The 23458-nt window shown below is 36.6% G+C and overlaps 1 protein-coding gene across 11 annotated transcripts in view; it reads right to left on the reverse strand.

Moving 5' to 3' along the window:
* DPP10 (dipeptidyl peptidase like 10) overlaps positions 1-23458 on the reverse strand; it is a 1275593-nt gene that overhangs the window by 609658 nt on the left and 642477 nt on the right. For 2 of the 11 annotated variants that reach the window (XM_027082608.1, XM_027082605.1), the window contains exons 1-2: positions 20550-20569; positions 18904-18908 (exon numbers count right to left, since the gene is read on the reverse strand). The exons of 8 other annotated variants lie outside the window; for them this stretch is intronic. Coding sequence is in view for 1 of the 3 variants with exons in the window: in XM_027082607.1 (XP_026938408.1) it covers positions 18904-18908; positions 20550-20560 (16 nt within the window). In the remaining 2 variants the exon portion in view is untranslated. Of the gene's footprint in view, positions 1-18903; positions 18909-20549; positions 20570-23458 lie in introns of those variants that run through there. One more of the 11 variants, XM_027082607.1, reaches the window with a different exon arrangement.

Here is a 23458-nt window from a genome sequence, read left to right on the forward strand (position 1 = left end):
AAAAAAAAAAAAAAAAAAAAAAAAACTGGAGTCAATCCTCTCAAACCTCGATGCTGCTTTATCAAGTAAGTTTATGTAATATTCTAAATCCTTTGTTGTCATTTCAACAGTCTACACAGCATCTTCACCAGGAATAGATTCCACCTCAAGAAACTACTTTCTTTGCTCATCCGTTAAGAAGCAACTCCCCATCTGTTAAAATTTTATCATGAGATTACAGCAATTCAGTCACATCTTCAGACTTCACTTCTTTTTTTTAATCTGTTAATGTTTTTATTTAGAATTTATTGTTTTTCAACTTTTTAACTGTGCTAAAATATACATAACATACAAGTTATTACCTTTACCATTTTTAAATGTAGAATTCATTGGTATTAAGTACATTCATATTGCTGTGAAACTGTAACCACCATCCATTTCCAACAGATGCTTCATCTTGCAACACTGAAAATCTATGCCCGCTAAAAAATAATTTCTGATTACCCCACCGCCCCAGACCCTGGCAATGAACTTCACTTCTCATTCTAGTTCTTTTTCTATTTCCACCACATCTGCTCCACCACTTCCTCAACTGAAGTCTGGAAACGCTCAAAGTCATCCGTGAGCATTGGACTCAACTGCCCCCCAACTCCTGTTAGTGTTGGTATTTGGACCTCTTTCCATGAATTACAAATGTTCTTAAAGGCATCTAGAATGGTTAATCCTTTCCAGAAGGCCTTCAGTTGACTTTGCCTAGATCCATCAGAGAAATCATTATCGGTGGCAGCTATAGCCTTATGAAAGTGTATTTCTTCAATAATAAGACTTGAAAGTTGAAATTACTCCTTGACCCATGGGTTGCAGAATGGGCGTTGTGTTAGGGCATAAAAACAACTTTAAACTCATACATCTCCATAAGAGCTGTTGGGAAACAAGGTGCATTGTCAATGAGCAGTAATATTTTGAAAGAATCTTTTTTTTCTGAGCAATAGTTCTCCAGAGTGGGCTTGAAATATTCAGTAAACCATATTACTTAGGGGAAAAAAAAAAAAAAAAAAACTCAATAGACTGCAAGCTAACCCTATTTCTTGTACTGAAGACCCATCCATTCTTGCAGGAAACATGAACTTGGACAATGCAGTTGAATTATTGCCACTGTTGGTTGTCCTACTGCCGTTTCTATCCCCCCTTCTATGCCTTCCCTACCCATCTCTCCCTTGATTGACTATCATGTAGAGCTACTTTCTAAACTTGAGTTGACCATATACTGAATTTTCCTTATGACTTCATTTCTATGCAAAAATAAGCATTAACACCAAAAGTTCTTTCTCAGACGTTTTTGAAAGAATATCGTGTGAGTGGTGTATTACCTGTGAGGCAGTATATAAGAGATTATTTTCTTCTCTCTGCCCTGATGACAGCAATATTTCTAGATATCCAATACTGCAGCCACTAGCCATGGGTGGGTATTTTAATTTAATTTAGTTCAAATTTGATTAAAAATTCAGTTTTTCCATCATATTAGCCACATTTCAAGGGCTATAGCCACATAGTCATATTGGACATATACAGAACATTTCTTCATCACAGAAAGCACTATTAGAGAGTGCTATTCTAACATTAAAAAAAAAAAAGTATTGCTCTGAGAAGCAAGTAAAATTATAAGGAATCCAATTTAGACTTAAAATAATCTCTAAAATGAATACAACTGTCAGATGTAGAGACTTTCCCGGAAGTAAGTAGGGGGAAACAGGTCTACTGGAAGTATTTAAACCAAAGCTATACAATTAAAAACAACATCCTTAAGAAGCTGAATTAGGCGAGTTTAAAATTCCAAGGGCATTTGGTCAGGAAACTGAGATAAGTTCAATTCCACCAAACCACAATTTTCCCATTCTTAATTAACAGGTATTTTTCATTTAGTGATAAACCAGAGGAAGTTGTGCTTTAAGTTGCTAGGTCAGAGCAAAGTTCTTGACTTTCAAATCAGCAGTGCTTATTTCTTGAATTTGTAATTAATTAAATAATGGAAATGAATTATGACTCTGCGGCTGAGTTTGGATCAAATGCTAATCTTGGTGATTCGCATTTTGAGAAAGCACAAGCACTAATTTAACAGAAAACTTAGAATCCTTCATAACACAGGATATCCCAAGACATAAGAGCACCGCATTTTGAAAAAAGACACTAACACGAGGAAGTGAAAGACATTCACAATCTATAATTTCCCAATATTTTCCCTCTTTAAATAAGGATTTTTAACCTCAAGATTTCCTAATGGGGTAGCAGTTCTGAATACACAGAAATATTGCTCCTGAACAAGGTGTCACCCTTCTCTTGTTGCTCCATGGTGGGGAGGCAAGGCTGGAACTGGGTTCACAGCAGAAGGGGGCGCTATTAAAAAATAAGATTTCCATACACCTCAAGGACAAAACGGGCTCTTCAAAAGAAATAGTCTACTTACAAGGGAATCATTCTTGATTCCTTTTCTTGGACTCACCTCCTCTGCTGTTTACACATACACACAACTAGTAGATCCTTGTGTAAGACTGAATTGGCTTAAAAGCGATATGAAAAATCTGAACTTTCTCCAAAGTGGCCACCAAAATGGCTCCGTATTCTGAAAACTGTGAGGTGTCTTCAGGTGGAGATAAATTCAATATGGTTTCAAAGTAAGTGGGCTTTTTTAATCTTTTCGATTATAGAGTGGGCTGAGTTCCCATTTACTTTCTTAACAGCACTCATAGGATAACCTAAAATAGGACTAGGTAAGTGCTATGAATTGAGGAACAAACAAGCCTCTCTTGTTTCCAAATATTAATTTTCTGCTTCTTCCCTTCTTAGTGAATGACAAACACGTTTGCTTCCCCTCTATTCGGGTTATTTCTTTGGTATAAAGCTTTGTAGTCATTTGGAAAATGCAAATACATTCAGCAAGTCAGCCAGTAGCATCTTAGTTTAAATTGTTATAAAAGGCAAGTTCCCATTATGTGGAATGACTCAAGTAGACAAGTATAAAGAATAATCAAGTCATGATACGTGAGAACAAGATTAGGAAGGGTCTAGCGCCTGAAGCATATTCAGCAGGATAAGTCCTAGGTGGACCGTTCTATGCCAGAATGGAAAAAAAGCATTGACAAGAGAAATGGGCAGAGAATTAGGTTAGCAGAGTAAACAGATACTCCATAACCTTCACAAGGGCTATACCTACTTGGGGAAATAATATTCTTACAAAGTCTTATTCTTCTGCATAATAAATTACTAACAGGCACCAAAGGAACCAACAAATATGCTGCAGGTTTTTTTCTGAATGAATCTTCCTTTGTTGTTATTTAATCAACCTTCATTTTTGTTTTTTGTTTGTTTGTTTTGCGGTACGCGGGCCTCTCACTGTTGTGGCCTCTCCCATTGCGGAGCACAGGCTCCGGATGCGCAGGCTCCGCGGCCATGACTCACGGGCCCAGCCACTTCCCGGACCCGGGCACCCCTGCATCGGCAGGCGGACTCTCAACCACTGCGCCACCAGGGAAGCCCCAACCTTCATTTTTAATCTGCATATAGAAAAGATTAAATGCTAGGTGCTTAATGACTTTGGAAAAAAACACACATTTCCTGAATGTTTAATCTCACCCCAGGGCTGCTTCTACACGTATATGAAAAACCAAGAATTAACAGCTGAGATTGGCAGTAGTAATGGTTATTTAAAACTCTGCTTCTATAAAACAAATGATCTCTCACAATGCTTTCATTCTTCAAATACCGCACTTCTCTGGATGGAAAAGACGCCCAACCAAACCATGTGTCAGAGAAGACAGAGTTCAGCTGGAAAAGGCAGTTTGTTTTGCTGCACTCTTAAATTTTCTTGCTTCAAACTAGATGAACTATAGGGGAACAGAAAATACTCTGCTTCTTGGATGTAATAACTGATGCACAGAAATAGTGAGGGGACCCAGAGTTGGTGTCATTTCTGTATAATCTAAGTTTGGAATACCATCATTCTGCTCTAGAGACATTTTATATACTTCCTGTTGATTAAAGGTCAGCTATGTTGGAGGCCAGACACCTGCCTTCTTTTAAAACACTGTCGGTGTTAGGACAGTGTTTGATCTCAAAAGTGTCAAGTAGAGAGTTTCGTATGCTATTTGACATATATTCAAACAGATCTACAGCCTTGTAAAATCCAGATATTTTAAACCATCTCATGAAGAAAATGAATGGAAAGGAAATCATGACACAAAGACTATCTTCTCTAAATCATCTTTCAGTCTAAATACAAATTTAAAAGTACACAGTGCTATGAACAAAGATAAAGAATAAAAAGAGGGTATGGACACAAAAGGTGAAAAACACAAACGCCAGAACCAAAAAATGTCAAAACCTAAACGAATCACAAATTTCCTCTCAAATACTTTTGGGAAGTTAGTATGATATTAAAATATAGAATTACATGGCTCTGTGTGGACAAAAGGTTTCTCTCGAGTATTTGTTACATTCAAACCTAAGATCTAAAAGTTCAAATGACTAATAAAGGATGATTCCCTTAGTATACAAGCCAAAACAGAAGAGTCAGATGAAAACAACTTAATAGTTATTTATATTAGTTTTTGATTCCTAGTGCTTAAAAACCAATGGATTTCAAAAATAACAAAGAAACAAAAAAACCCAGAATTTACCTGACCCTGATATTCTCCAAGCTAGATATGGCTATCATAAAACCCACATACAACTATCCAATGAATCCCAAGTAGAAAAAATATATACATACATATACACAAATTACCAACTAATAAATAAATACATAAATGAACAAATAATTAAAACAGAAAAGAGATTAAAGACTCCTGTATAACCACACAGCGAGATTCCAGGAAACAGAGTAGTGGTTAATAGTGTTCTGTAGCACATTGGTTAAAGCATGGGCTCTGAGGCAGGTCCTTGTTTGGTATGTGAAATCTATTCTTTACCAGCTGTCTAACTGTGGGCAAGTTACTCTAAGTTTCTATGGTTGGTTTCCATCATATTTAAAACAGGCATAATATTGCCCTACACTGCTTATCAAAATGTTCGTTAAAAATTTAAGACTTTTATTGAATAATTTAATAAAATCTCTATAAAATTTAATAAAATAACAAAATGTAATGAAAATTTAAGAAAATTTAATACCTAGAAATGAACCCACACTAGTATGGGCAATTAGCCTACAACAAAGGAGGCAAGAATACACAATGGGGAAAAGATAGCCTCTTCAATAAATGGTATTGGGAAAACTGGACAGCTACATCCAAAAAAGTCAAACTGGACTACTTTCTCATGCCATGCACAGAAATAAATTCAAAATGGATTAAAGACTTAAATGTAAGACCTGAAACTTCTAGGAGAAGTTTCTAGGAGAAACTTCTAGGAGAAAACTTCTTCTAGGAGAAAACTTCTTCTAGGAGAAACTTCTAGGAGAAAACATAGGAAGTACACTCTTTGACATCAGTATTAGTGATATTTTTTGGATATGTCTCCTCAGATAAGGGAAACAAAAGCAAAAATGAGCAAATGGGACTACAACAAACTAAAAAGCTTTTTGCACATCAAAGGAAATGATCAGCAAAATGAAAAGGTCACCTACTGAATGGGAAAAGCAAACGATATGTCTGATAAGGGTTAATAGCCAAAATATACAAAGAACTCATACAAGTCAACATCAAAAAAACAGACAACCTGATTTAAAAATGGGCAGAGGATCTGAATAGACATTTTTCCAAAGAAGACATACAGATGGCCAAGAGGCACATGAAAAGATGCTCAACATCACTAATCATCAGGCAAATGCAACTCAAAACCACAAAAAAGATATCACCTCACCCCTGTGAGAATGGCTATTATTAACAAGACAACAAATAACAAGTGTTGGCAAGGATGTGGAGAAAAGGAAACCCTCATGCACTATTGATGGGAATGTATGTTGGTACAGCCACTATGGAAAACAGCGTGGAGATTCCTTAAAAAATTAAAAACAGAACTACCATATAATCCAGCAATTCCACACCTGGGTATTTATCAAAGAAAATGAAAACACTCATTCAAAAAGATATATTCACTCATATGTTCATTGCAGCATTATTTACGATAGCCAAGACACAGAAGCAACCTAAGTGTCTATCAATAGATGAACAGATAAAGAACATGTGGTATATATACATACAATGAAATATTATTCAGTCATAAAAATTAATAACATCTTCCCATTTGGGAGAACATGGATATGGACCTAGAGGGGTATTATGTTAAATGAAATAAGTCAGACAGAGAAAAACAAATTCTGTAAGACTTCACTTACATGTGGAAACTAAAAAACATAACAAGTGAACACACATAACAACACAGAAACAGAGTCACAGATACAGAGAAGAAACAAATGGTTGCCAGAGGGGAGGGGGTGGAGGGATGAAATAGGTGAGGGGAATTAAGGGGTACAAACTTCCAGCTGAAAAATAACCGAGTCATGAGTATAAAACGTACAGTGTGAGGAATATAGTCAATAATTTTGTAACCTCTTTGGTGACAGATGATAACTAGACTTATCATGGTGATTATTTTGAAATATATAGAAATATTAAATCACTCTGTTGTTTAAACGAAACTAACATAGTGTTGCAAGTCAATTAGACTTCAAAAACAAACAAAGAAACAAACTCATAGAAAAAGATATCAGAAGGTACAAACTTCCAGTTATGAGATAAATAAGCACTAGAGATGTAACGTACAATGTGATAAATATAATTGATACTGCAGTATGTTGTATATTAAAGTTGTTCAGAGGGTAAATTCTAAGGGTTCTCATCACAAGGAAAATTTTTTTTCTATTTCTTTAATCTCATATCTATACAAGATGATGGAAGTTCAATAAACTTTTCGTGTGGGACTTCCTTGGAGGTCCAGTGGTTAAGACTCCACGCTTCCACTGCAGGGGGTGCGGGTTCAATCCCTGGTTGGGAAACTAAGACCCACATGCTACACAGCACAGCCAAAACAATAAATAAATAAATAATAAATAAACGTATTGTGGCCATCACTTCATGATGTATGCAAGTCAAATCCTTATGCTGTATACCTGAAACTTACACAGTGTTCTATGTCAATAATATCCTAATAAAATTGGCAGGAAAAATTGAACAAAAACAGTGCTTGAGATTTAATAAGTCCTTATTAAATGTTAGCTATGATTATTGTTACTACTACTATAACATTATTATCCATGTCATCATAATTAGTCTCTGGCATGTCACCTGGAGATATAAATAGAAATAAATCTAGAAATTTAGTTCATTTAATGTTTCAAGCATGACAAAGTCTTCTGATTAGAAGAAAAAGTAAGAAGAACTTTTCCATCCTTTTCGACCACAAGATCTACTTCTTGAGAGGTGATAATAATGGTAGACTCGTATTTAGATGAAGCTTCCAGTCATTTATTTAATGCGTATTTATGAAATGCTTACTCCACGCAAGACTGAATTAGGTGCTGGAGATTCACTAGTGAAAAGGAGCAAAGAAACGTCTTATCCTCTCTGAACTTATGTTCTGTGGATGGGGTGGGGATACCGACCACAAAGAGAATAAATAGGTAAAAATATAATATATTAGAAAGTGGCAACCGTTGTGCAGAAAAAGAGTGCTTGGAAGAAAAAGTGGTGCAATTTTTAATAAACCTTTCTAGGGAAAGACTCATTAGGAAGTAATTTGATCAAAGTCTTTGAGAAGTTGAAGGAATATTCCATGAAGACATATGACAGAACATTCCAGACTAATGGAACAGCATGGGGAAAGGCATGACTGAGGGACAGCAAAAAATCCAGGGTATACATATGGAGCAACATGCAGTTATACTAAGGGATAGAACCTTCATCTGTGAGAGTACACAGTTACACACACACACACGCACGCATGCACACACACATGCACGCGCGCGCGCGCGCGCACACACACACACACACACACACACTTTCATTTGGTACCTTCACCACAATCCAGAGCAGTACATCAAGGTGAACGCCATAAGACAGAGTTGGAGAAGATGAGTTCCGACAAGTATCAGGGTGTTCAATTACATGGGTTCTCATAAACCATGAAAAGAACTTTGGCTTTTACTCTGAGCAAGATGAGGAAAAATTGGAAGATTTTAAGCTGAGGAGTGCTCATTTAAGTCTTAGCCCAACCATTTAGGACAGACATCTCTATTTTAATTAGTCTTGATGCAGTTATACGAATCATTTCCAAGAAAATAGGGTTGATATGATCCCTAAATTGTAATGAGATATTACAGTGAATGAGGAATACAGAAAAAGTTTTAGAGAAAATGCACTAAATCAATTAGCAGATCTCAGTAAATATTTCACAGTGAAAAGCACTGAGTAGATGAGCTAGTACATGTCATGGGGAAGTAATAACATTTTTCATGACCATAGGTACATCACAAATTACTAAGATTACCCTTTGAAGAGTGCTACAAAAGTTGGTAATGAGACCCTAAAGAATACAGACACATGCAGTTTACCCAGCTGAATTCTGAATCACACCAACTACAAATGCCACAGTATATTCATTTTCTTAAGCGTAATTCAAGACCCCAATGTCCTGCTGCTTCATTCAAACAGGATGTGAAATAAGCCAACTCTCAAATGTTACGGCCAAGATTTACCAACATCCCAAATCCTGGCTATGAATCAAGTCATCTATTAGGGTTTATGGTGCACTTTAAATGCAGTAGAGAAAATAAGATGTTAGCCTTCAAAGATCTGAAGATACAGCCAATAAGATCTCTTACCCTACAATTTGAATTCTGAGCTAAATTACAGCGACGAAAATTGTTGAGGTTTCCCAGCTGCCAGTAGTGGTATCTTGACAACTCCTGAAGGTAAGTTTATGAGTCCATATTCCCAACTCCATTTATCCCAGTCTCCTCTCTGTTTCCCCAAGACTCTGTGATTAAACCTTGTCCCACATCATATTTATTTACCAGTACTATCCAACATTTCACTTCTACCAGGCTAAGCCTATCCATCCATATTTTAAGATGTGACTTAAGTTCCAATTTTACGATAAAGCAACTCCCAATAGGAAGCCCTTCTCTTTTCAGCTCCACATATTTCATCATAGTTTGTGATTATATTTAACCTTATGCTTCAGTTTTATTGTGCTTTGTCCCCCACAAAGCTTTCTCTGATAAGCTCCTTTAGGACAGTTACTTTGCATACACCATACTCACACCTTATGTTCTAGCAAAGTGAGAGATGCAGAGAGCTCAGTAAAGATACGTGAATCTTTATTAGGAAGACATGGTCAGAGGTTTTGGCCATGATTCTACTTATAGTATAAGAAAAGTAAAAGTCAAACTTTTTTTAAAAAGTCATCTTTCATGGGGATAGCTACCCACTAAAAGGAAGGGAAATATTAGTACATATATATATATATATATTTTTTTTTTTTAAATGTAGCTTCAGTTTCAGCTATTGTGGATAGCACAACTAAAACAAAATTATAAATATATTTTGAAACAGAAAACTTCGAAACCCCAATTCACTGGAGAGTGTTTACTATAAATATAATCTTATAGTAATAAGTTTTAAATACGCTTTCATAGAATAGAGGAGAAGAATGACTAATCTAGTCGGTCACTATCAACATAACAAACCCCAGTAGGAGAAGCACACAGATCTAAGATTCAAGCAAGATGTTAATATATTCTTTACAGTCTTTACATTTGTAATACATTCTAATACATTTGTCATCTGAGGGAAGAATATGCTCCAATGATCACATATATTTAAGTTGCACTCTAATTCTTCTGTCCCAGCTGAAATTTTTGTTTTCTACATTTCAGATAAATTTGAAAACCACAGGAGGAAATCTCTGGGAAAATCCTGCTGTGCTTTATGGACTGTTCACAATTAATAAATAAAATGAACTCTGGTCCCTGAAAAAGTGGCATTTCACTGACACATATTTTTCCCCTCAATGCTGAAAGCACCTCAGATTGACATGAAACACTGCTTCTTGTATTTCTTTTAAGACGTGTTCTTTATCTACACTTCTGTTCCATTAAATACTTGGTTGTCATGTCAAACCCACTTTTTCACCAAACTGGAAGTAACAAAATAAGTAAGGTACTGTATGTTGGTACACCAGTAAATGTGGAAGAGAAGTGAGAGAAAATGACAGTGCCCATTGAAGAGCTGCTTGTTTATTAAGGATGGAATGCCACAAAATACCCCGCAAGGACCATTAAAGGAAGGATTACTGTGCCGCAAAGCCCAGGGAGAAGCAGCCATTAAGAATTCTGACAAAGCGTTAAAAGCTTCTACCACTTCTAAACGAACAAGTGAGATCCCACAAGTTTGAATTGTTATCCAACTTTCATTATCAAAAAAATGTAATAACAATTTCTGGGTACATGTAGCCAAAGCAATATTTATGATGACAGAACAATGGCATAAACACATTAACGCAAGCAGACACGAGAGTGTGAACGTGTGCAGACTCCTTGGGGGCAAAAGTAAATAACTGGGTAGATCTTAAAGCACAAGCTCAAAGTAATACCTAGAAATATATTCACAGTTTTAAGAGACAAAAATGCAAAATAAGCCTCTCCCTTCCAGAGTTGCAAGCCCAACAAAATATTCATCTCTACAGGTACGTGTGTATGCTGGGGAGAGTCTTTTTCAGCATATTAGAACATAAAAACACATTTACTCCTAACATCTTTAAGAGTACACAGCAATGAGGGCTTCCCTGGTGGCGCAGTGGTTGAGAGTCCGCCTGCCGATGCAGGGGACACAGGTTCGTGCCCCGGTCCGGAAAGATCCCACATGCCGCAGAGCAGCTGGGCCCGTGAGCCATGGCCGCTGAGCCTGCATGTCCAGAGCCTGTGCTCCGCAGCGGGAGAGGCCACAACAGTGAGAGGCCCGCGTACCGGGGGAAAAAAAAAAAAAAGAGTACACAGCAATGATAAAATATAAGCAGGCCAATGATCACACGATCTTAAAGACACATCTTGAAAGCCACCATGAGTCAGAATTAGAATCCCCGACAACGTCTCATGAGTGTGAAATAGGCTTTTGAATTACAGAGCACCCCTCATCTTCTAATTACATGTTGCTTCTTCAGGTAAGTCTGCCCAGTCAGTGATAGTGACTAACATGTGTTGAATGCCCAAAATATACCCCCAAATCTCCATCAGACACTGTCCCAATTTAGATTTATCAGACAGGGGAAACAACACTAGGAAGCTGACCAACGCAATTCTCCTTCATTGCATAACACAGAGAAAGCTCTTCAGGAAGTGCTGCCTTCCTGAGGGGACCTGGGATACTGCATCTGCTGAGACTGACAAGAACATGCAACACTGAGAATTTCCTATTGCACTGAACATCTTATATAAGTGTATTCAACGCCACACATAAATGACCGTTCTGATCCCCTGCCATCCAGACTAAAGCAAGAGTTCACAGCCTGCTGTAAAGGGAGCAGGTAGCAATGGCTTGAAAATCACTTCAGGCTCTTACCAGAGCAGCGTGGAAGAGTCTAGAACGTCCTAGTCGGAAATCAGACCTCCTTCTGAAGGTCAGCTCAGCCAATGTGTGACATCTGACACGTTTACAAACTTCTCCGAACCTCAGTTTCCTCATCCACACATCAGGAATCATAATATCTTGCTCACATTACACACACACAGTCTCAGAATAACAATAGCAATACTCCCAAAATATGGTAACTTAATTATTTTTCTGACAATTTTTTTAATCTAAGGATATTCCACTAGGCATATAATATTCAAATTACTGTTTTTCAAGGGCACTTGGAATAGCTCCTTCCTGTGCGACTATGTGATCTACTGGATACATATTTAGATATGTTAGTAGCTTTTATTTTTAATATCTAGGATTCCTCGATTAATTTAGTTTGTCATTATGTAAATTGTGTAGATTATTTATAGAGCTCCAAAATCACTTTTACAAGATAACGTCTATTCAAAGAAAAATATACTTCTTTTCCTGTCACCTTTCACATCATTGCCCTCTTCCTGTTACATATTGCCCCTCTTGAAAAAATGGTAGTATACAATACCCACTTCTCTCTACTTTGTGTGTGTGTGTAATGTTTTTCTCTAACGTGTGTGTGTGTGTGTATATATATATATATATATATATAATGACGATACTAAATAGAAATATCTCTTAATCATCTTTATAACTGTAAAATACTGCATCTGTATAGATGTATCACAGTACTATTAAAGGAAATTTGGATTGTTTCCAGTCTTCTGCTATTATAAATAGACTTATGGTGAATAGCCTTGGGTGTACTGTTTTTTTATATTTTGCCAACGTATTTTGAAACGGATTTCCAAAAGTGTGATTGCTGAGTCAACAGGCAAAAGTATACATAATTTTACTAGATACTGCCAAATTCTTCTCCATATAAAACTATACCATTTTGCATTTCCACCCGCAAATCCCAAAGCCTCATCAACAGTATGTATTACCAAACTTTTGGATTTTTGCCAATCTGAAAGGTGATAACTGGTATTACAATGTAATTTAAATTTTTATTTCTTTTTTATGAGAAAATATGAGCATCTTTATGTACAGTTAGGAAGCTTTTGCATTTCTGTTTTCTACCCATTTTCTGTCATCGACCTATCTTGGATTTCCTATGTTTTATGATTTGGTCCATGAATTTTCTGAAGAGATATTAAAGTGCTGCCTGTTTCCCTAATACATTTCTGTAGGCTTAAAATTACTTGAGTCATGGTTCTTTTTAGTTAAATTCAATGAAATTTTAACAGCCATAATGTAGTCTCTAGCTATCCAAACTTTTCTTTACAAAGATAGACCCAGTTACCTGACATTCTCCCAAGACCCTTAATAATCCCTTTTCTCCCATAGCTCCAATCTTACTCTCAACTGACTCTTTGCCTGCAGCCTATAAACATTTTTAATTCTCCCTAACCTAAAAAATAAGGTGAGAAATCACACAAATAATAGAGAACAAAATTTAAAGAACAAGGAAAACTGCTGAATTCCATGCCTCCGCCACTCATATTAGTCTTTTTACTTCCTTGCTCAGCAAAACTCCTTTGAAGTTTTACTTCCCACCTGCTTCAACCCATTGCATTTCCACCCTTACTTCCCAAAAGGCTACATAAATGTATTGATTCTAATTCCGGACCTCACTGCTGCCTTTAACACTGAAATTCCTCCCTTGTTACTGAAATCTCATGTTTACTTGGGTTCCATGATGCCGGTATCCTAATTTTCCTCCTACTTCTCTGGTCATTTGCTGTTGTCGGTCCTTGTGGACTTCTTTAATTCTATCTGCCCACTAGATTTTTTCCCTATGGGTGTTTCACTAACCACAACTTGCCCACTATATCCACTAAACCTAAAATTCTCCATCTACTTTCATAATTTTCACAAATACATATATCTATACTGGTAGTTCCGAAATTTATGTCTTCTTTCCTATCTTTGTCAAGACTTAGTCTCAGCTCAGCAATGCCCAAAAGTACCTCAAACTTCATATATCAAAAACGAGCAAGACTTAGTCTCAGCTCAACAATGCCCAAAAGCACCTCAAACTTCATATATCAAAAACGAACTTCTCAGATGGACTTGTTTCTCTTCGTGTATTCTAAGAGTCTTCCTACCACGTCCCTGAGTCAATAAAGTGAAAAACCTGGGAGGCATTCTGGACTCATGCTACTCCCTCAAAGTAGTTCCATACTCAAATATCCAGTCCTGAAGATGTATCATCCTCCTTGACTCCCAAGCCCTGATAAATTGAAACTATGCATATTTTCAAACTCTTTACTCTGTTCGTTCCTTACAACGCTGATCTTAGCCCAGGTGCTTTGTTACCTCATCTGAACTTTGTTGGTGGCCCCTGCCCTGGCTAGACTCTTCACCTTAGGGTATTATTACTGTAAGCCCATCCGACATACTGCTGCCAAATGAAACATCTAAAATAGACCATGAGAGTCACCTGCTTAAAGCCCTCCAATAGTCTCCGCATCTTCTAGAGAACAGCCCAAGTTGCTGTGAGCATCCTATAAAGACAATTATTTCTAGGACATGGTTCCTCCATCCTCCAACCTCAATACACACCACTTCCTTGAAATTTACATGACAATCACATACAATTGCTTGTAATTCCCCCATAGGTACCAATCGGGACCTATACAATTTGTGCATCACACTGCCTTCTTCTTGAAATGATTACCATCCCCCCTTCTTATCCTATCTCGGCTCCTGTTTCAAGTCTCCAGTCAAAGGGCATCTTTTCTGCTTGACTCCCTTCCACCTACCACACCAAAGGGTGAGCTGAGCAAAACTCTTACAAGAGGCCTGTAGCATTCACTACACACTTTGTTACATTCGCCAAACCATTGCACTGGTCTGTTTCTGCCAGTTTTTCACTTCAGGTTCTGAGAGCTCCATCATGTAAAAACTGTAAATCCAGTAATTAGCACAGTTCCTGGTGCATAAGGTTCTATCTATGTGTATTTGTTGCCCCAATCATATAAAATACACTATATTTCCTCTACGTAGAAATATATTCATGTAAAACTGAGTTTACAAGTGAACTAGAACCAAGCAAGGAGAACTAAGACCAGGAATGAAGAAGAAAATAAAAACAATGGAATTACTGAGTGGTAAGAGAGAGAGAACAGGGGAAGAAATAAAAGAAACTTTCTATTCACTTGCAAAAGAGTTAGAAAGAATTAAGTTAATATAATAGACTTTTGAGAAATTCAACCAATTAATGAATTTTGTGAAATTCATAACCAATACAATATCGTGGGGTGTATTTATTGTGAGGTAGAGGTGTTGTGGAGTTGCTCTCTTATACTGTAGTCAGCTTTATTCTTGAAAGTAATTCTAACATTTTTCACCAGAGAAGAGTAGACAATTCCTGGAGAACTCCAGTAGAACACCCTTGCATTACAATCTATACTAATAGGTTTATAATTACATTAATTACCTCTAAATACGGTGACCTGCATATGTAATATCATCCAGGTTATCACCTTTTGTTAAAATTAGCTTCCTAGAGTTCCTGCTACACTGAGTCACATCCATCTATGCCCAATTAGATAATATTAAATATCTATATTCATGTTATTTTCCTCTTGGTTTGTTCATCATAACTCTAAAATATTTCATGCATTCTAATGCAATTTTATTCAGAAATTTACAAACTTGCAGCTTTAGTATAAATTGACATAAATTTAAAATATTTCTTGCTAAGAACTTATATTTTACATACTTTTTATTTTTGAAAATCTCCATCATTTTTTAGGACTCTAGCAATAATTTTTCTGCATAATGAATTTCATAAAATGGTGAGTTAATATTTAATGAGTTCTTTTTTAGTTCAGACTCTTTTATAATACTTTAAAACTTTAGTCATATCATTTATTTCTTTGTTGAAATTCTCTACATATATGTTAATGAGTGTTGCAAATTTAAATTCCTGACTTTAACTTCTCCCCCATTAATATAGTGCGGTTCAGGTTCCAAAGTTTTTCAAGCAGGTCAGAGGCTCCTGTCATTCACTGCGTGCTTATGTCTAAAAGTTAAAAAACAAACAAACAAACAACAACAAAACCTATATATAAAAGCAAGCCGTTGGAACAAGCCAGTTAACTTGCTGTGAATTCTAAGCATGGGATACTTTTACAAAAAGGTTATAGTGTTTATAAGAGTTCAGAACTCAAAAGTTATAAACCAGCTGTGAGGTACCTCATTTTATGATCCTGATCTAATTCTAAAAATAAAAATATCAAGCAATATTAGTTTCCTACTATAACTTATTTCAATATTTGACTAACATACAGCAAAAGACTACTCTACGAAATTTAATTTTTCTCAAGCAGGGATGAAACTTGGCAATAAAACACGCTTTAATGTTGGCAATATCTTCTTTGACTTCATAGTGTGCATTACTAAAAACTGTTATTCATTTTCCTTAACTCCGTTTTGCAGAAAATATATTACTTAGGATAATAGCTTCTACTAGATTATCCTGTTTCATCGCAATACTTCAGGTAACCTGCTGTCGCCTGTTGCAATTCAGAGATTCCGACAATATGAGAAGCTGCAAATGTTTACATTAGGCTATCTATCTCTTGTACAAATGTTTGAAACTGTACTGGGCGGAGAGATAACTAGCTGCCTTTCTTATCTAACATTTATTAATATCTGAGTACTTCAAAGACCAATATTGGCCTGAGCCATTAATTACAGCTGGCTTGGCTCTGCCTGTTATAGCTCTCCCATATGTGACTTCTGTACAGTTGTGATAAATGGGAGCATCCCTGGAGGGCAGCCTCCAAAGAGAATGTTACTCTTATCAAGTTCCTGGTTGCTGCCGCCATCATTTTATAAAGTCCAAGAAACGGAAGAAATCTGACGTCACACATCATCCACAGATGTTCACACTTTTCTCTCCTTTCTCCTTTTTGAAATTTCCTCTTCTTCTGCCCTATTCAATGCAATCCAGCCTAGTCAGCTCAGCTGCACAGTTAATCCTCATCAGGCAGCATAAGGATTCCTCCTGATAAACGATATTATGGTGAAAAATAATAATAATAATAATGGCCAAAGACTACATCATTCTGATGACTGGACATGAGTTTAAAGTACTGCTTCCATTTTGACTCTTGAGGTCCCTCAGGATAGGCCTTACCCTTGGGGCCACTATTCTTCTTAATAGGTTTTATAGACTTTCTTCCATTTGCTTATTCAGAAAAGTCATTGAGTTGCCTATTCTCTCCCCCTATCTGAACCTCAAGTCCAAAGCTACTGATTGGACTTGAAGTTCAAACTAATGTAATTCACTCACCTGTCAGTTTAGCTCATGCTCTTGGCCACCTGGCTGCACAGGAAGTCTCCTGCACATCCCCCTCCCAGCCTGGTACCCTCTGGATTCTGTTTCTTCCAGACTCGTTCTTCCAAGTTCCTTTAACACTCTTTTGATCTAGCTTTTGGAGCTCCTGTCCTTCTGCCGTGCATCATCTCACTCTAGACTTTTTCCTGTGAGATTATATAACAAAAGGCTAAATGTTCATTCCACCTGTCAAAGTGAGTTCCCCTAGGCTTCACTAGCCCACCTTGCCTAGTACCCACAAACTGGGAACTATTATAGATACTAATCAGCTTAATAAAGATTACCCCGGGCCCTCTTCTAAATGCCAGACTCTGTTCTCTTCAAAGCATTTCTACCACAAATGCAAATTCACAAAGGTTTTTTGAAACCTCCTCATTGATGATTCGAAATTAACAAAGCCCAGTCCTTGCCCTTAAGAGAGGTAGCTATCTGGAGAGAGACCAGTAAACAGGTAAATTCAAAGTATGATGGAGTTGAGAAAAAGGTTCGCATTATAACTGGAGGCCACTTAGCAGGAACCACCAAGACAGGAATGCTTAAAATGCCACATATAGCTTTATTCCCAAGAACCACAAGTCAGAATCAATTTAAAAGAATACGTTTTTTGTTGTTGTTGTTGTTTTTTCCATATCGTTTGGAGTGCTAATGGAAGAACCTATCTCTAAGAGATGAAGGAATTCTTACATGGTATTTTGCGGGTAGAATGACATTATACTATAGCAGTGGATAATTTCCTCTATTTCTTTTCTGCTCTGAGTGAGAGTGAGTGGCTTACATTGTGATCAGAGCAAGGTCTGCAGGACTTAGGTTATGATGTCAAGAGAAATCTTCAAGTAAGTTATTATTTTTCCTTTGCTAGCCCGTGTGTGTGTGTGTGTGTGTGTGTGTGTGTGTGTGTGTGTGTGTGTGTGTGTGTGTGTGTGTAAATTTTTCCATGTGGTAGAAGCCACACTACTTACTCTTCTGGGGTGGTACAGTTTACCACTAAGGTCATCTTGGTTTCTACATTCACATCTCCCTGAAAAATGAAGGAAGGTGGACATGTAAAGCAGTATTTAAAGCAGAACAGGTAGTATGGAGAAGTGGAGAGCACAAGAAAGAACTTTCCATCACTCAGGCTGTAGAGGGGGCTTCTGCGATGGCCTCCCCACCTTCTCCCTTAGTTAAGTTACTCTTGCTTGATCCATGGGGTAAATAAAGGAGAAAGGTATCATAAATAAGGACATACACCATGGACAGGCGTATCTACACTTGCACTGAAGTACATTTTTAAAAGTTACACCACTGAGAAGAGGGGGTTTCCCATGTACTTTTAAGGTCTAAGGAGAGACAGGAATAGTTTTTAAAAAATACTCCATAGAGAATGATATTGCATTCCTGAGAACCCCAAAGCTTTTGCTCCTGGATCATTTCCCCCGCATCTGAAAAAGCTCACTTTAGGTGAAATCTTTCGAACCCCACCAATCCCAGCTTAGCTGCTTCTTCCAGCATGAAATGTGGCAATATAAACTATTTCATGGTGGCAGAATTCATTAACAGTAATTATTAGATATCTCAGAATCAAAGTACCTTTATAGCCATCGTAACCAACTTCTGTGTACAATGTTGTCTCTTTATAATGTGCACCTTCTCAGACCTGTAGATATATATTTTACTTTATGGCAACAAATTACTCTAGAAGGTCCTAATTTCCCTGGAGTTAAAAGTTTATTTAGAACATACCATATTTTCAAACAAACAGTCCACTAAGTTTATTCCCAATAAATATATTTCATAACTATACCTCGATAAAGGTGATTGTTTAATATCTATTTCTATTTTTAAATGAAAATAATAAATTCTTACCCTTTTAAGTATCATTGCATTTGAAGCACTGTTTTCTATTAATTATAACTTGCCTTCACATTCTAAAGGGGCATACATTGATGGACTATGGCCAAATACAGCACTGACAGCATGGCATCACTATTTTTTTATTTTTACTGACACTGAAGCTTCTCTTCAAATTCCTAGTTCGATCCGCATCCCCTAAAAATTAAGAGGTATTATGAATTTTTTAATTGAAGTATAATCAACTTACATTATATTAGGTTCAGGTATATAACAGTGATTTGATATTTTCATGCATTACAAAATGACCACCATGATAAATCTAATTACCATCTATCACCATACAACGACAGTACATGGTTTTTAACTATTTTCCCCACACTTTACTGTTCATACCCATGACTCATTTATTTTGCTACTGGAAGTTTGTACCTCTTAATCTCACTCACCTACTTCACTCATCTTCCCCCTCTTCTCTGGCAACCACCAGCTTGTTCTCTGTATCTCAGGGTATCGCTTTTATTCTTATAATATTTTTCATCATTTAAACACCTTTAAATTCTCCCCATGGTCATATAGTGAATATTTATACTCAGATATATGTCTATAGTTTTTACCAACACTATTTGAGTCTGTGGTAGTTTTGAGATGATTGCAAATTCTTTACACACCTCTAATGGAGATAAGGATTTCTTCTCCCTTTGTTATTTGGGTGGACCCTGTGTCTTGCTTTAAGCAATAAAATGTGGCAGACGAAACGCTCTATAACTTCTAAGGTCGATCATTATGAGATCTTAATTTCTGCCTTCACTGCTTGAAATGTTCCCTTTCGGAAGACAACTGACTGGCAAGAAGGCCAAGCTATCTGTGTGGAGGGAGAAAAATGCCACGTGAACGAGTCCCAAGGCACCAGACACATGAGTGACACCTTCTTGGCCCTTCTGCCTAGCCTAGCTACTAGTCGAGTTGGCGACACCACAAGGAACGGGAGAGCTGCCACCCAGCCCTACCAGGATACCTAACCAGCAGAATCATGAGAAATAAAGTAGTTGTTGTTTTAAGTCACCAAGTGATGGAGGGACGGGTTATGAAATCATAGACAATTAAAACAGAATCTGCCTATGATACATTCTGAATACCACCAGGTTAGCATTATAATTCACCAGACTCTCCCTTGTGACTTAGAAAAATAAAACTTGCTAACTTAAATATTTTTGTAGCAGAATGTTTGTCCGAAATTATTTTTCAAGGTCCAGGATAAAAAGAACAGATGTGCCTTGCAAGTTCTTGATGTAAAACAGTTTCATGTTAGAAAATGGTGTTGAAATGTTCCACATTCATTAATCATTAGAGAAATGCAAATCAAAACTACAATGAGGTATCACCTCACACCAGTCAGAATGGCCACCATCGAAAAATCTAGAAACAATAAATGCTGGAGAGAGTGTGGAGAAAAGGGAACACTCTTGCACTGCTGGTCTACATACATACGTATTTCTATTGACGGGATGATAAAGTTAGATTTTGCCAGGGGCAAAACTTAAAATTCACCCATTGGCTATGTCATGAGATTCTCGTGGTAGCTAGGGAAACAGAGGGTTAGGTGTGCCACCTAACACAGTGACATCCTGGGGACCAGGAGAACCCTGACTTCCTGATAAACTGCTCTGTCTCACTGGTATCATATTATCTGACCTAAGATTTCCAGGTTAATTTGGAAAAGCAACAGATCTAACTTAAGAGATGCTGGATTAAAATGCATAGAAGGGTTTATTCCTCATGATAAAATCAAATGCTACTACTACCCAGTCTTCATGTATGCATATGTAATAATTAACTCATTAAGATTTACTTTAAGTCATATTCATTCACTTAGTATGAAATCACGAATTCTTCTGGCATTGCTTCATATACCTTTTCTGACTAGGTTATTTAGAGATCAGGAAAAATGAATTATGAAAGCTCTACTTGATTTTGATCAATGTACCCCCTAAACAGTGCCCCCATTCTCCTAATATCCCAAGCAGAACATCAAGAATTAGTGCCTGTTTTGAACTCTAATAACTGCCTCCCGTTTAGTAGCTTGACTTTCCCAAACCACTAGAAACGAAATGCTTTTTTCTAGTGTTTAAAGATTACCTGCCACCAAGTATGACCTGCCATAATTCAGGAAGTGCATTGTAAAGAACTGATTTTTCTTTAAAATTTTTCAGAGAAAAAGAGTTATTTGATTTTAAAGAGCTCTGGAATCTTTATGGAATCTTAAAAGAAATTTTAAAACTTTGTTTTCCCTATTGTTAAAAATCATTTAACTAAAACTTCCCTCTGTGAAAATGGTTGGAGCCTTGGAAGACCTGGTCATCCTAAATGGATCAATAAAACATTTCCTCACTGCCATTTTTCTTCCTGGTGTGTTTCTTAATAATTTTCAGGACTACTTGGTGGAACACAGGGGAATATTTTGACCGAATAGATAATTTCTGAGTTTGAAATGGTTCTCAGCTTCTTCATTATATGAGGTTGTAAGGACATAAAAAGTCATGAATTTATAATTTATTGAAGTAATTTTTTCTTGAAAATAAAAAAGGATTCTGCAAAGGCTAAGGTCTTCCATCTCTCCCTCAACTATGATTATTCTCTTTCCTCTTCACTAGGAGAATAAGTTAATGGTGGCTGACAGCAACATATAGCATTTTTAGGCTAAATAAGAGATGAAAATGAAGTATAGTACACTCCTTAAGGAGATGTCTCCCATTTTACAAATTAGGTTAACCCCCCAGGATGCAAGAAAATGCAAACATGACATGTATTCATCATCACGTACTGAAAGTTTCCATATTACTTAATAAAATTACAGGAAACAGTATTTTCACAGCGCTGGGTCCTATCCACTGGCAGACTTTATGCTTTACAGTACCATTCATTCATCTAGTAATAGAAAATCTTCCTTATTGTTACAGAAAACCCAGGGTACTTTAAAAATTCTATATTAAAATTTCTAAATATTGTCTTATTTCCTTAACATGAGTAACTCACTGGATATAAATCTGTCTTTGATAGTATGACAATAAATGTTCCTTTCCTTTTATCTATCCACTTGGAAATGCTCAACAATTATTTGCAAATTTTTAGAACATGCAACTGCCGGCACTTATTCCTGAGTCGAATACTTGAAGGTGGGGAGGACACTATTCTCTTTTCAATGTGTTACAAGAATCTAATTAACATATATAGACCAAGGTTATAGAGATAAAAATATACATATACATAGATGTATAGCACCGAAGTGAATGCCAACAAATTAAATACTTTAATTCCAATTTTGCAAATGAGGAGCTAAGGTTCAGAGAGGTTAAGAGATTCCCAAGGTATCACAGCTAGTAAATAGAGAAAATGTCTTTTTGGTCATATACGATCATACATATCATAATAACGATCAACTGCTCACCTTTATTAAACTGAGGTTAAATGATTTATTAAATATTTAAACAATATTAAGTGATATAAAGGATATGAAATAATTTACTTCATGGGGCTGATTGGGAAAGCATATTGGCTATTTGCTTTTAGAGTTCGTGCTCTTATGTGCTCCACTAGATAATTTCTCAGGTGTTTAGTGAGCACGTATCGTATTTCAGGCAGTTCCAAGATCATGGTTCTTGCCGTCTATATGCACACAAGTGCACAGGCACACACATGCACCAAGACTGCTTATCAGTTTATGGGACACAAAGAGCTCTAATTCATCATGAATAAAAGAGGAAAATATGTTAAAGAAGCCAACTGTTAAAGAATCTATTTTGATAATACCCATAGATAACAAAAATATCATGCATTTTAAAACAAACATGTATGCTAGCATTTATGTAAAAAGAGGTGGCGAAAGATTTGGAATAGCTTTTATATACCACAGGTGTCTCTGGAACAAAGAAAAGAAAAAAATGAAAACATTAATAGTGATGACCTATTAAGGAAATGATAGAATGCAAAATTGAGCAGCTGGGGAACAACTGTAGGAGGGAGACATCTCACTGTATATGTACTGATTTTGATGTTTGAACTAAGTGAATATGTTATTCAGAAATTAATGAAGACGACTGTGTGATTTGTTTAAAATCAGGAAATACAAAAATAGACTCAGTTAACATTGGTCACTGAGCTAAACAAAGTGACAAGAGAACTCTGCAAAATAAGGCTTAGATCTGACCCTTAGGTTGCTGAATAACCAGGGTGAAAGCATTCACTTTTTCATTCATTAAAATGATGAAGCCCATGTGTTGCTCAAGGTTACTGTGAGAGACAGGAAAGACAATCTTAAGTTTTTCTAAATTGTGAAGTTTACACACACACACCATATCCTACAGTTCTCATCATTTTTTTCACTAATAAAATAGTAGATGTAAGATACTTATCATGTAAAAGACACTAAAATTAGCTATGCCTAATTTTAATGTTGGCTTCCCATACCACACAAACTGAAGTATACGCTTTGGATATGGAAGAGTCATTTTTCTGTTTTAAAACATTCTGAGTAAACATGAAATTATTCATGGTGAATATTCTCAAAGTCATGGAACATAAAAAAGACAGGAACCATGCTCTTAGCACACTGCCTGACACACAATAGGTACTCACTAAACACCTGAGAAACCGTCTAGTAGAGCACGCAAGAGCATGGGCTCCAGAGGTTCAGACTCTGGTTCTGCTGCTGCGG

The sequence above is a fragment of the Aethalodelphis obliquidens genome, unplaced genomic scaffold (assembly GCF_003676395.1).
Source record: "Aethalodelphis obliquidens isolate GAN/ISIS:26980383/991018 unplaced genomic scaffold, ASM367639v1 scaffold47, whole genome shotgun sequence".
Classification (NCBI taxonomy): Eukaryota; Metazoa; Chordata; class Mammalia; order Artiodactyla; family Delphinidae; genus Aethalodelphis; species Aethalodelphis obliquidens.